The following is a 14,890-nucleotide window of genomic DNA, read 5'->3' as shown; positions in this document are numbered from 1 at the left end:
TTTTAGTAGTATTTTTTTTCTTAAAAATATACATATACTTATTTTGTATCCATCGAAAAAATTGAGAAAATACATCTCGGATTTATTTATAAGATAAATAAACCTTGACTTTTTCCATTCCTTAATTAATTAATGGAGGTTTTTTTCTCAAGCTATCGATAATTAGGGAGAAGCTCGGAACAGGATGCTGTGAATAAGACAGTTTTACACCTTCCAATCATAATTCGACACATATACATTTCAAGAGAAAAATAATAGAACTACACACAGAGAAGCAAATCTCATCCAAACACACTGCGCTACTCTCTCTTGCTCTCCCCTCCATCTGCTTGGTCGTGAATCGTGATCTCCCCGTCAACCCATTCCAAGCATTCTCAAGCTTGAATTAGCGATATACCAACACGGTTTTTTTCAATAAATCATTAATCAAACAAGACGACTAAGCATCGAACATGAAACAATACAACCTCGTAAGCCAAAATCACAAATCCAAAGAACACACTCCCAAAAAGTGTTGAACGAGTAACACGACTCATAAATCAAAATGTCTAAAAAAAACAGCTGCTATATGAAAAACCATCCGATTTGATGGTAAATAAAATGAGTACCAAAGTACAACCTTGTTATGTAGGAGCTAGCGAAGTAAACGAGGCAAAGAAAAAGTGCAAATAAGATGGAAGGGAAGAGTTTTCTAGGAGAAACTCGAGCGGAGAAGACAACAATGATGCAGTTACACATCCGTTTCAATAAGAATATCGAGGGACAGATGGGTAGATCTGCGATGACTTACACGGGAGAGAGAGAGAGAGAGAGCATGAACAAGCAGAAAGAAAGGGGAGAAAGAGAGAGCAACGATAGAATGTTTGAATAAGATTTGTTTTCATACGTGTGGTTTCATTCTTCCTCCCTTGAAATGCATGCGTGTTAAATCGTGATTTCAGGCTGTAAAATCCCTTATCCACCGCATCGGGTTTGAAGTTAAAATAATCCTAATTATTATGATAAAATCTCTAGACCCGTTGGGTGACGTTCATTACTTTACATCGACTAATAAAATCTCAACATATGCAAGACTTATGCATTTTATAGTGTGGTCTAATTTATTGAATCATTTCTCTCCCATCTCCCAAATGCCTCTCTCTACCTTGAACGAACACATCTCTTCTCTTTTAACAATATCTTATCTTCAATAGTGCTACATGTACACGTCTTGGGGTACCATTTGCAGAATCGGCTGACGTGACTAATATTATTAAAAAATAAATAAAACTCAATTTCAAACAAAACAAAATCCTTTCACCAGAGCCAAAATCGTATATCCATCCGCCAGTAGCATTTTTTGCATCCATGAGTGTCGTCGAACCAACTGCATCATGGAGTTGAAATCGCCGTCGAACCAACCGCAACGAAAGTGAAATCACCGTCGTCCATCATTGCGTCGAACACATCTTAGAAGAAACATCATCGTTGTGCAAACGCTGTAACGTCGAACCCTCATCTGCGCCGATGGTTGATTTCTGTGTTAGAGAGTGTCGTCGTCCCGTCTTGGGTAAACCAAGGTTTATGCCTCCATTTTATGAAGTTTTTGCTTCTATTTGTCTCTGTTTTATGCAGAGGGTAATGTATTTTCTTGAAGTAATATTCCTGATAGTAAACTTGAGAACTTGAGGTGTAATGTGTTTTCTTGAAATAATATTCCTGATAATAAACTGAAGAACATGAGGTTTACCTCAGTTTTCTTTTTTAGAAAAAGCCACTGAATGTGATTTGTGCCTTTTGTAACTCCAATACAGGTCCTTCGGTGGTGGCCTCCCCGTGGTGAAACCCTTGTGGATTTTGGATTATGTTGTTGCAAACAAACTTTTGAGTATAAATTTATGCATTTTATGGTTTGGAAAATTGAGTGAGGTTTCTCACTGCAGTTGTAAGTTTATGGCTGTTCATATTTGTAGTTGCCTCAGGGGTGTTGTTTCTGGTTTGAGATTTTGGAAAGATTTTGTGTATCTAGAATCATGGAATGTTCTTGTTTTAATTGTGGGAGATTGGAGTGATCTTTTAAACTAACTTAATTTCGTACTATACATTTTGATTAGAAATTGTGTTCAGCATATGTGATATCTCGGGTTTTTTTTTTTTTTTTGCTTTATCATTTATGTCCATAAATTGTTCTTGTTTTATATTTTGCTTTATCAATTTTTTTCATGGCAAGTGACTATTTGTTTCCTTTCTTAATTATCTTTTCATTATTGAAAAATGAGAAGATGGAATAAGGACATACCATCAACTTGTCCAAACTTTACAATGTACGGTTATTCTGGACCAATTCCTGCAGGGTCACTGGCTTTGTTGCCATATCCAAATGGCTACAATATCCAAGCAACATTCAAGTGGTGATGCAATTTTGTTTTTGTAATTTTTTTTATTTAAATTTTGGTTTTTTTTTTTAATATGAATGTCATAGATTTTTTTTTTTTCTTTTTGCAAAATGCTAGTTATTTGACTCCTCTTATGACTACAAGCTCCATTACAAGCAGAATAGTTGGTGTAGAGGAAACACCTGAGTGTAGGAAAACTGATATTTCATGTACCTCCTATAGAGTTGAAGATTGAGACAAAAATATATCAGATTCACCAATTGAAACTGAGGATGGCACTATCGAAATATCTCAGTTAGAGGATGAAGTTAGTGGTAATGTAACGTGAGAGAAGCAACCAAGATCCTGCCCAAAAAAGAAAAAGAATTAAGTAAACAAGAGTAGAAAAATATGTTTTTCCTTCTCAACACGATGGCAACGAGGGAAAAAAGGTTACTACATGCAACAATTGATGCTCTTCTCACACTACCTGAATCTAGACGTCCTGAAAGTGGTACTACAGTTCAAAGCTACACAATAAGACTAAGTTCTAACATCACCAACATATAAACAACTTAGATACACATAACATCTAACTTCTAACACTAATCCTAAGTCATTTATAGGCAAGAGAAGTAACATGCTACAACAAATGCAAAAGCCCAATACAGTCGAAGTAGTGTGCATGGACGTCTTATTTTAGCTTCACGTACAACAAGCGTCAACTCCTTGTTCACAACCTCCTCATTTCTATTAGATAGCGCCATTTCTCTCATCTCGATCTCATCCGCTCTCTTATGGAGGTCAATCTTGCTCTTTTTGAAATTGTCGAGTATCTTCTCCAACTCTAGCTTGGTTCTTAGTAGTTCATTGCGAGTTTTTCGAAGATCAGACTTTCTGTATTGATCCCCCTTTTTCCACTTGAAATATTTACAATATGGTAATCCCTAATCATTTTAAACATATTTTGGAAACATGTTAGATGCACATAATATTAAAAGTTTTAATAAACATGAATGTAGCTACCTATGTGTTGTAGTTAGGATACTCTAAGAAGGGTCGTCCTGAATTTCTTGTAGTAGATGAATATCTCAGTTGGACTTCAACTTCGCAGAAGCATAATGGTTAACCCAGACTTCATTTACCAAAAGATGAAAAATAGTCCATAGTGGATGATGACATATTTTTAAATCCAATACAATACACTAATGAAGTCATATATTATTGCTGCCTAGATACAGGCCAGCATCAAGACCCCAATGGAATCTAAAAGAACAACTTTGAAAATAATACTGAAAGCAGATTGTAACAATGTTTAATATTTGAGATGGCGTTGAGTATTTTTATACTTGCATAATTCATCTAAGGACCAAGTCTTACATAAAATCAATATTTAATATTTTATGAAACATATGATGAATTATAATGCGCACATATTTTCAAGGGAGTGTTCCTAATGGGTTCCTCTTTGTTTTCAAGTGAACAATATACTTTCAAGGTAGTGTCATGAATTATAATTATGGAACCTTTGTGGAAGCTTATCCTTAACAATGCATATGAGTCGATAAGACTCTTTATCAAACACTTGCCCTATGTCTTTTAATTTCTCTGGAAGTAGTTTATTACATTCTGCAGCTTATCCTTGTTACATCACAGCAAATTGAGTAGATTTACAGAGATTTACAAGGAGGATTATAACAATTTCCTAACGCAAAACAAAGAGGAACCCGTGGATTGTTGCTATATCAGTGTGAATCTTTTCCTTGGCTAAGTCAAATATCAAAATAAAACAAAAATTTAAACTTGAAATCATTACCACTGCTACTCAAATTGAAGGGAGAAGAAGAAACAAAAGGAAAACGAACAATCAAGAAAAAAAAAAAAGAAGAGTATATATCGATTAGGGTTAAGGTTTCGAATCTAGAAGAATTTCGAAATCAAGTGCAATTTCGAATCTAAATCAAGTGATATTTTGAATCTAAAAGAATTTCGAAATCTCTCATTAGAGTTAGGGTTAGGGTTTCCAATTATTCAAAATCATGTGTATGTACCAATTTGGTTAATTTGGGAACATCAAAATCGTGGGTTGAATAAACAATACCAATGGGAGATTTGGGCATGCAAACAAGAAAACGACAAAAATCCAGTACCTCCATTCGTGTTTTGCCTTCCTACACGTCGATGAGGAAGCTTGTTTGAGCAGAAGAAGATGACCACCCAACGTATCTCCCTGCATGAATCGTCTTTACAGGTTGCTTGGGAAGGTTGTTGTGTTCCTTACGTGGTTCCATGGTCGTGCAGGTTGCTGAGGTGAAACTAAGGTTCTGGTTTCGAGTTTCTTCAAAAAGATGGTGCGAACTCACAAGGTTCTGGGTTTCGAGTTTCAGGAATCGACAAGCAATAGTGTTACAAAGCGATAGTGTAATCCGCACTATTTCACTAATCCCACGTGAAACCACGGGTACGCGGTGGGTACCCCTTATGGGTGCAAATAGCATTTTTTATCTTCTCAAGCTTTTCCACTGAACTTCAAAACAGCGTTTCTTGATTTGGATTTGGTAAACTATAAAAGATTTATGTTTATTGCTAAATGATTTACAATATTCTATAGTTTTTTTATTAATCAAATGCAACCAGTTACATTTTTAACAGAGAAATATCACGCATGTAAGTGGCTCAACCGATAAAGGAAAAAAAGTACTCAAGATTGAATTAAGAAAAAGAAATATCATATTAAATACAAAACTTCTCTCTATATAGAGCACTCAAAATCTCTCTCGCTCAACCTATTAGAAGAACAAGAAACAAAAAAGTGCAACCAGTTACATTTTTAACAGAGAAATATCACGTATGTAAGTGGCTCAACCGGTAAAAGAAAAAAAGAATACTCAAGATTGAATTAAGAACAAGAAATATCCGATTAAATGCAAAATTTCTCTCTATGTAGAGCACTCAAAATCTCTCTCGCTCAACCTATTAGAAAAACAAGAAACAAAAAAAATATATAATAGAACAAAACAGAAAAGTCTATGTCTGCATGCCTCTATATAGCTTTCCCTAATCCTCATAAAAATAAAAAATAAAATAAAAAAATAAAAACTGGGTTGTGCTTCGATTTACTGAGAGAACTCATTAGCTCAAAAAAAGTGTCCAGCCTCACTTTGATGGAATAAGAGATTATTTCAAAGAAGAGAGAGAAAGCGACAGGGGAGGGAGAGAGAGGGAGAGGGAACGAAATAATAGAAAATAAAAACAATTAATCAGTTTCATGCATGTGTATTGTCTATTTTATTGCAATCCATATGTAGCAACCCCTCATTCGCGAGTGTAAAAGTGGGTATTACATCCGACCGGCTGGTAGCATCTCAAAATGAGAAATGATAAAGCCATCTAGAAAGTGTCCATCTGTTTTGTATTTTTTTTTTAAATTTTTTTACTTAATAATTAAAAACGTATTTTTTTAACAATTTTGTGATTTTATTTTTATTTTTAAATATGTTTAAATGAGTTTTAAAATATATTTTTAAAAAAATTACACCATTCGGCGAATCGGTAGTCAAAAGTTGTAGAATATCCATTAAAAAATTCCACGTACCATATTCTTTAATTACTTCATGCTATTGAACAACGGGAATGGTATTCTTTTGACGTTGTTTTTTTTTTTTTTCTTAATCTCTGTTATTTGTTGAATTTATAAAGCACGGTGCACTATTTTCTACAAAATATAGTTTGTTAATTTTTTAATTTTTTCTACCTATAGCAAGGTGCCTTGTAAAATGAAGATCAATACTTTTAACTTGTAAAAAAAATAAAAGGATGACCTATCTTGTGCGTGATAATATGTTTTTTTTTAATTATTTTATTTTTAAATTAGTGTATAATATATCGGTCCCGCTCCCGATCCCGTTATATTTTTTTTAATTGTTTTAATATTTTTTTTACTTAATGATTAAGTAAATATTTTTTTATTGATATTATAATTTTTTTATTTTTTAAAAAATATTTTACAGCGTCAAAAAAATACATGTATAAAAAAGTAAAATAAAAAAACATAACATTTTGTACTATCAGTAACTTCTAGTAAGACTGGGAGCAGTGACTATAGAGCCACCCAATATATCATTTACATAATTTAAATAGTTATTATTATTTTTTACAATTGGGTTGAGTTGTCAGTACCTTTTTACTCTTATGCACACTTTAATAGGTTTCCACATTTAAGAGAATAAAGAGATTTTACCAAACAAGAGAAATAATTAGAATGTTTTATTTATAACTCAAGTTTTTTTTTTTAAAAAAAAAATGGAAAAAAACCAAAATATAATTGCTCGACACGTCAAATCGTTTGATGAAATACATTGGGACGGCATGGATGCCAAGTATCTTGCCAAGAAGCATTTCCGCATAGCATTATTCATTTTAAAGCTGACGCATTTACATACTTAGTATGTTACTTAACCGACAATGCAGATTATCACAGGTGACACGTCATACCATGATTGAATAATAAAAAGTGGTCATAATAATAAAATTAGCAATCATTAAACAATAATGCCACGCAATTTCTTCGTTTTGGGAATATTATTTTCTACATGAAATTATAATAAGCATGTTGTAGTTGCTCAGTAATCCACAACAACTTAGATACTATTCACCTTCATACTATACGTGACAGTTTTTTTCATTGAGCTAGATATTTTTTTAATAGGATGTGAGGTGTTGAGTAATAAATAGTAGATGATGAAAATATTATTCTTCTTATATCAAAAGAATAACTATTCACAAACAATAAAGAAAGAAAGGAAAAGCACAAGTACTCTAATAAACTAATAAGTTTGGTTTGGAAAGTGAGATGAAATGAAATAAAAGTTAATAATTGGATAAAATATTATTATAATATTATTTTTTAATTTTATTTATGTTTTGAAATTTGAAAATATTAAATTGTTTATTTATTTTGTTTGAAATTTTAAAAATTTATAATAATTAAACAAGATGAATTGAGATAGTTTCACTGTCCAAACCGGGCCTTAAGCGGAATTAGGTCATTGTGTTTGTTCAAACTAATTTGGCCATTGTTCAGAAAGTAAAAAAAGAAGATTTATGAGAGGATATGTTAAATTACATTGTTTATTTTTCATAAACTATGATAAAAATTTCCCTTTTAATATAATAAACTAATTTTGTAAATATAGTAGTGATCTCGAAATAGTTTTTTAAAACATAATAAGTGAACATTTCTATTTTTTTTTTTTTTTAGAATTTAAAGAAAATAAAATGATTTTTAATGAATTTAAAATTAAAATTTACATTCACATTCTTATAGTGACTACTGCATAGAGCGGCCGTTTGATCACCAATCAAATAACTAGAAAACCCATCGAACGGTCGCAGACGCAGACTCTAATTTGTATAATTGGCCGAAATACTCGGAAGAACACCTTAACTTTTGCCACATTCATTCTGGACCTTCTGTTTTTGCGACCTTTTGGTTAAGGAATGCTTGTCACCTACTCCTCTAGGTTCCCTCACTATCCTTCCTCTCATTGAGATTTAGAGCGAAACGGAGAGAGAGCTAGAAACAGAGAGGAAGCGAGTTTTGAAACCATGGACAAGCTCAGAATCTGCGAGATCTGTAACAAGCGCCTAGCCAATGGTAAGGCCATGGGGGGCCACATGAGATCTCATCTCGCCAAACTTCCAATCCCTCCCAAACCAGTACAACAGCATGACAACTCAGCTGCCGCCGAGTCAACTCAGCCATCTCCATCTCCATCCTCATCCTCTTCTCTCAACTTCCACTCCAGAAAGAATCCCATGCAGTCCTATCCATCCCTCAAGCGCAGGCTCCATCTCGTTGCAAACTCCGGCAGCGAAAGCGATGCAGAGTCTCAACCGGCCAAGAAACCAACTCGTAGAAGATCAAAGCGTTGCCGTAAGACAGTCGTACCACTCGCCGAGTCGCCACTCGAGCCCGAACAGGTGAGTTCAGTCTCTGACACTTTCTCTGAAGAAGAGGGGGCTCTGTGTCTTATAATGCTTTCTAGGGATAAAGGATCGACAAAAGGGAAAGAAAAAGTTCAAGAAGTAGTCGAAGGAATCGTCGATGATCATGAAGACGAAGATCACGAGGGTACTGATAATTATCCCTGCCATATTCGCACGTCACGGCAACGGGTAAAGTTCAGTTGCGAGATGTGCAGTAAAGTGTTTCGGTCTTATCAGGCTCTTGGCGGTCACAAAGCGAGCCATAAGAAAAATAAGAAGCAGTTCCATGAAGAGGATTTCAAAGAAGGTAATGGACCCAGAATTAGTAGCCATGGCGGTTGTGTGGTGGATCAGAGACAGTTTGAATGCCCATATTGTTCGAAGGTGTTCGAGTCTGGTCAAGCATTGGGCGGGCACAAGAAGGTCCACCTCTCCAACTTAGGTAACGCTAGAAATGCTACTAAACCTCGACACAAGTTGATCGATCTTAATTTACCGGCGCCGGTTGACGAAGATGAAGTTAACGGCCAGCTGGTTTACCTCTCAAGTACGGTGCCAAATGCAGATCAGTAAGTTCAAAGTTGATGAAAGTACAATTTTCATACTTTGGTGTTTGTTCATATTTCTGTAACTGGAGAAATTTAAACTAATTTGGTACATGATCGATCAATGGGTTTCTTTTGGAAATGGTTGCATTTTGATTGAGATTATATAATTTGTTTCTTCTCGTTTGCCGCTATTTGGTTGTTTAATATGTCTTGTCTATGACTGCATCAGCATGACATTCCTGAAACTGACTTTAATATATAAGATTTTTGTTTTTATTTATGATCCTAATATCCCATCAACCCTATCCAAAAGCATGATTCTGTGTTCCATAGGAGTTTCATGGAAAGATGTTTAAGATGCGGCTGCAGTTGTTTTTGCTACTGCGCCCAGCCGTTTAAGCTATAGATAAGTTATAACTGTTCTCCCTTTCCCTTATTTACTCATTAAAAGAAGGAAACACAAAAGGCTATAAATCAGAGAGAAAATCCATGAGAAGTGAGAACCTCTTTGTTTTTTTTTTTTTTTGTCTGGACATGAGTTTAACTTGGACCTCATGTCATTACTCCACTTAATAGTTTTGAACAGTTGCAGAAGAAGTCAAGAAGTCGGGCTCTATATCCTGTCCTTATCTTCTTTATGCAGCTTTGAATTTGATCATGTATAGCTAGCGAAGCCCCGCCCCGGTCATTAAGCATGCACTATCTACTAATTACAACATATTGTCGTGTCACATTAGAAGGTTTGAAACCATCTATGTATAACCCTTTCAATCAATCAAATCCACTCCCACCCCTTTCACTTTCTATCTATAATCTTTGTTTTCTTTATCAATGGAAGGAAGTAAATTAGCTAGTGACGAATTTTGGAAACCAATACAAAAGGTAATTAATCATCCTCTCATATTATCATTTTTTTTTAAATTTTAAAGATATAATTATTATAATCATTCCTAATTTAAAACAGAAGTTATGACTTATTTCTTTCATACGAAAAATATGTGATGTATATAGCAGTATTGATATATATATATATATATATATATATATATATATCTATAAATGTTATTCTAAGGTCCCTATAACTATACCACGCACCATCTACATAGTATAATTTTAGTAATAGAGATGTTGATCACATATGCTTGTTTCCACTTCAATATTATTGATTGAATATTCTTGCAAAACAATGATCTTAACAATTTTTTTTCCAATATACGCTTTTATGTTTTTTTATTTTTTTATTTTTTTTTGTTAAATTCAATCTACTTTTTCAAGTACTACTATATTAATTTATTGCTTTAGACATAACTCTTTTTCTATGAGTACAAATTAATTGTTTTGCCTCGTCATGGAATAAGAGAAAATTAATCTGCATATAATTAACTGGCTTTACGCATCCTTGGACAGTCTAATATTTAATGTAATAGTGGGGAAGAGATATACTTTAACCTACAATGGTAGATTTCAGTTTGCTATTTTTATCTTAATTATATCAGAGTTTTGCTCACTATCAGAAAATTGAGCATTTTTTACTAGTTCTTTACAACGAGAATGACTATTTGTAATGAAAATAAATTCATTTTGACAAGAAATAATTATTTTCTTAAGAAATAATTAATTATAAATAAACAGTTTTTTTATAACAGCTTTACCACCCGTACAAATGTTCAAATTAATTAGATAGGAGTACGACCGAATGAATACGTAATTAATTAGCAAATCATACGTGGAGAAACCAATTAATATGATCTCATTGCTGATCTATATATTTGAACTTGGTTGTGTATGTGTACTTACGTGTATGTATATGTGTGTGTATATATATATAATATACATGATGTGAATAAGTCTATGTGAATACTACTATTTACTATTATTCAATCTATATATAATGCATGTACATTATATGTAAATGTGAACACTACTATTCATATTATTTACAAATCATTTAAGATCACCTCCAAACGTATCCTAAAAGTATGACATAATTATTGTAAGGATGAAATCTTCTAAACGCATCCTTCTCATGACATGATGCATTGTATGGGCTTTGAGATAAGAAGTACTATACATGAACACATTAATACAAAACAATCTAGACCCCGACTCTTATTCCTCTTGCATGCGATAAGATCTGTCCTTATGAACACACAAATTTGTTAAACATGAAATGGCATTATCCTAAACCCAGTACTGCATACAGGTACTGTACGTTAATTTATAAGGTGTATACTCTCCATACCATGTATCGTGAAGCTGATTCATTCTAAATCATCATATGATAGATAGACAATCATTTCCATTATAACTATGTTTTAAAATTAATAAAATAATGATATTTATGAGTTATTTTACATAAAAGTACGTCGGATTTGCATGAAAAGGTCGTGACTTACCCTTTTAGGTCTTATATAGACATATTATATATATATATATATATATATATATGTACACACACACATATATATATATATTTTACAAAGGAAATGGTTTTTTTACCCTATGGCCGACACGTGATTTATTCTTTTTTATCTTTGGCTCTGATTTGGTGGAGGGAAAGAAGAAGTTAATTCCAACACACAAACTTGCTGTTTGTACGTGGTAGCTAGGCTGTGACGAGGAAAGTTTTTGCATGGCGCGGTGACATGTAGTCAGCCTTAATTTCGTGCTCAAGATGTGCTCTGTCAACTGCGCGCAAACTGCCAACGGTGCTAATTACTTCTCATGTATATAAAGCCTTGGGGTTTCTATATGTCATTTTATTTATACCTTTTAAGACAATTTAAACAGATAGGGCGTCAGGGTGACACCAGAGTTGCCTGGACGGACCTTGAGCTGTGAAACAACGCTAGACAGATCACTTTGAGATGTACTGATTTTTTTATTACATTTTGTAATGTAGATAGAACAAAAGTAGAAGTGATTTGGGCAGAATTGTATTGATGGGCTTTGTATTGGTTTTTGAATCTTGATAGTTGAATTTGAATAAGTTGTCTGGATAAACATTTTCGTTGGAGTTGTTGTTTTTTTTTTTTTTTTTTTTTTTTGCGTATTTTGTTTAAGTTTTTATATTTTCTTAAAAACATAACTCTAAACAGATGATTATGAAATGATTTTTTTTTAGATTAAATTTTTTTGAGATGTAAAATATGTTTGGATTGAAGTAAAAGTTCTAATATTGTTTTGGGGAAAAAAAAAACATGACCTTTAGGCTCTTATGATGTTTCGACTAGATTTAGGGGTGATAATATGTGACACGACCTATGAATTCAACATGAACACGACGCGAAATTAGCAGATTTGTGTTTGATATTAACAGGTTAAGTTCAAAATGGGTTGATCCGTTAAGACATAATTTATAAAGCGGGTCAACCTGCTTAACACGAAATCAATCCGTTTTGATTTGTTTAGAATTTATTTCAAAATTAAAATTTTATTATTGTTAAGTTGTAATATTGGTATTTCTTAATATGCTTATGTTTTTATTGTCATTTTAAACATATGCTCATATTTGTTATTGTATGATTTATAATATTGATTTTATTATATGTTAAAATTTGAAAAATATTGATATATATTTTTTAAGATATTGTGGTTATTAATAAATATAGATTTTAACATTTATATGAAATTATATTAATCAGGTTAAATAAGTTATGCATTTTAGTTCAACTCATTTACATGAAACAAACAGGTTTAAATGAGTCATGTCATGTAAATATATTTTTAATTAATTACTAAACGGGTCAAAACAGTTGACAAGACACGATCCGTTATCTAAAATGTTTGTGTTAGGGTTTGAAAATTTAACACGTTTAATTTAACGGATTGGATTCGAGTCGACCTATATAGCCGAATGTTTATGACATGACAAGAGATGAACACCACGAAAAAACACTCTGCCAACCCTAGCTAGATTATATCCATATAAATAGTTTGGGCTTAGTCCATCATGTAAAGAAGAAAAGGGTTCAGAGTGTTTACAACCGCACTAGGCTTTGTCATGGCAGGTCCAATTTGAATGTTCAGTTAGTGAGAAAACAAATAACGACCAAGGCTCAAATGTGGAAAATAATTCAGTTACAGTGCCTACAACCAGTCTCGGCTTTGATATCCTGACAGTCAATTAGTTACAGTGCCCCAATTTGAATAAATTAATGATCCGAATAAAAAATCTTAAAGGTCTCATATGAATTTAGGGTCTAAATTTAAGTTATTAAATATTTAATACTATTTCAGACAATAAATTTAGTAAAACGTCATCCTAATTAGGGCTGTGCAGAAAAGGCTCTGACCCGATCCGTCCTTATGAACCGACCCGACCCGACCGATAAAAAGTGGGTCGAACGAACTTGGGGATCAAACCCGCTAACTATCGGTTTCGATCCGACAATCACAAACCTTATGCCATCCATCCCCAAATCTCAAACCATACTGCCATCACTCTCGTTTTCTCTCTGTTATCCCCTAAGTCATTGTCGCCGGCGAAGTCCGTGCCTTGCCTGCGCTGCGGCTACGCGATAGGGTTGACAGTAAGCCAAGCTTGCGAGGTCGGAGGCATAATTTCGTTGGGCCCTATTTTCTTCGATGCGCTGTAGACTCGGACAGATCCGAAGGAGAGTGAAAAGGAAAAACTCATTCAACAGCACAAAACTCCAACCTTTCAGATATTAAATCCAAACGTAGAAATGGAAAACACTATGACTCTCTAATCAAAAACCGATTAGACACAAAACAACGTCAATTTATTGGCAAAGAACTATTTGGATCTCTACCCCATCTTTCGGTGCTTCCTCTTCAACCTCCTCATGCGCTTCTTTTTCCACTGTGAAACCAAAGAGCAAACCCCATAATGAGATTAGGAAAATTAAAAAACGATTTGGAAACCCTAGTAGTTCCTTGGCCCTACAATCAAATCTTACATTGGCCTTCATGGTGATTCCATGTCTAAGTTCCTTCTCACCCTCGCTTTCGAAACCCTAGTAGTTCGGAGTAGGCTGTGCAGAGAACGATTTGGAGGCTTTGATAGAATTTACAGCAATTGGAGAAGAAACCCATGTATAGGCTTGAGATTGTTGTACGAAATCTCGGGCCTGGGTTTGGATTAGAGAAGAGGAGAAGCCGGCGGGGTCGAAGGTGAAGTAGAGAAGGTCACCTGAGGTGATTCCGAGGGAGATTCAGAGGGAGTGCAAGGACGCCTCGGGTGAGGAGGCCTGGAGGCTCATCCTTGCGATTGAGAGAGATATGAAGAGAAAGGGAAGAGGAGATTGATTGAGAGAGGGTTTCTTGAAGTTGCGATTTGGAAGCTTTGAGAGAATTTACAGCAATTGGAGAAGAAACCCATGGGATTTCAAAAGACATTTCTGGAGATTGGTCGATATCAAACGGGTTGACCCGACTAGAGTCAGGTCGGATTCTTCTATGTTAGCATGCATGTCGGTTCGGGTCAGGTCGGGCCCAAATCAAGCACGGTTTGGTCGGGTTGCAGGCCTAATCCTAATAGCCCAATTCCATTTCAGAGCACCAAAAATTAAAAACTATAGACTAAAACCAGCGATATTAGTTACTGTTTCATAACTAACGTGGGCCCGTGGGGATGAAAATAAAGTTGGGGAAGGAAAGTTTCTGAGACTTGGGAGCAACACATACCAGATCGTCTCTCAATAAGACTTGTCGAAGGTCGTGGGTCATGGCTAGAGCTTGTCAAGACCCAGACGTGACAGAGACTTTTAGCTCAATCGTAGAAGAAGAATATGTCCTAAGCCCACGAGTGGTGAGGATCTTGGACAGAGTTCGGGATGCCCATCAACTAATATATCACGGGTATATAAAATATAGTCGAACCCATTACTTGGCTGAACGTTTTTTGTTAGTATATAATCGTTATTGTAAATATATAAAGAAAGTATTTTTTTAATTCATCCCCAGACAAAAAAGAAACACTTTCGTAGAAAAAAAGATTTCCACATTGAGATTGAGACACACACACATGTATGCATA

The 14,890-nt window shown here is 34.3% G+C and overlaps 1 protein-coding gene across 1 annotated transcript; it reads left to right on the top strand.

The window, feature by feature from the left end:
- Positions 1 to 7,796: 7,796 nt before the first annotated feature.
- LOC121249720 (zinc finger protein ZAT4-like) lies at positions 7,797 to 11,831 on the top strand. The gene is made up of 2 exons (XM_041148489.1): positions 7,797 to 8,911; positions 11,500 to 11,831. Exons 1-2 carry the CDS (start codon positions 7,962 to 7,964, stop codon positions 11,504 to 11,506), a joined length of 957 nt encoding a protein of 318 aa, XP_041004423.1. The 5' UTR covers positions 7,797 to 7,961; the 3' UTR covers positions 11,507 to 11,831.
- Positions 11,832 to 14,890: the final 3,059 nt, after the last annotated feature.

This window comes from Juglans microcarpa x Juglans regia, chromosome 2D, assembly GCF_004785595.1.
Source record: "Juglans microcarpa x Juglans regia isolate MS1-56 chromosome 2D, Jm3101_v1.0, whole genome shotgun sequence".
Lineage (NCBI taxonomy): Eukaryota > Viridiplantae > Streptophyta > Magnoliopsida > Fagales > Juglandaceae > Juglans > Juglans microcarpa x Juglans regia.
Note: the sequence above shows the minus strand (reverse complement) of the source record. Positions and strands in the feature narration are given on the sequence as shown.

Coding starts and splice junctions, on each gene's coding strand:
- LOC121249720 (XM_041148489.1), top strand. CDS start 7,962: ATGGACAAGCTCAGAATCTGCGAGATCTGTAACAAGCGCCTAGCCAAT.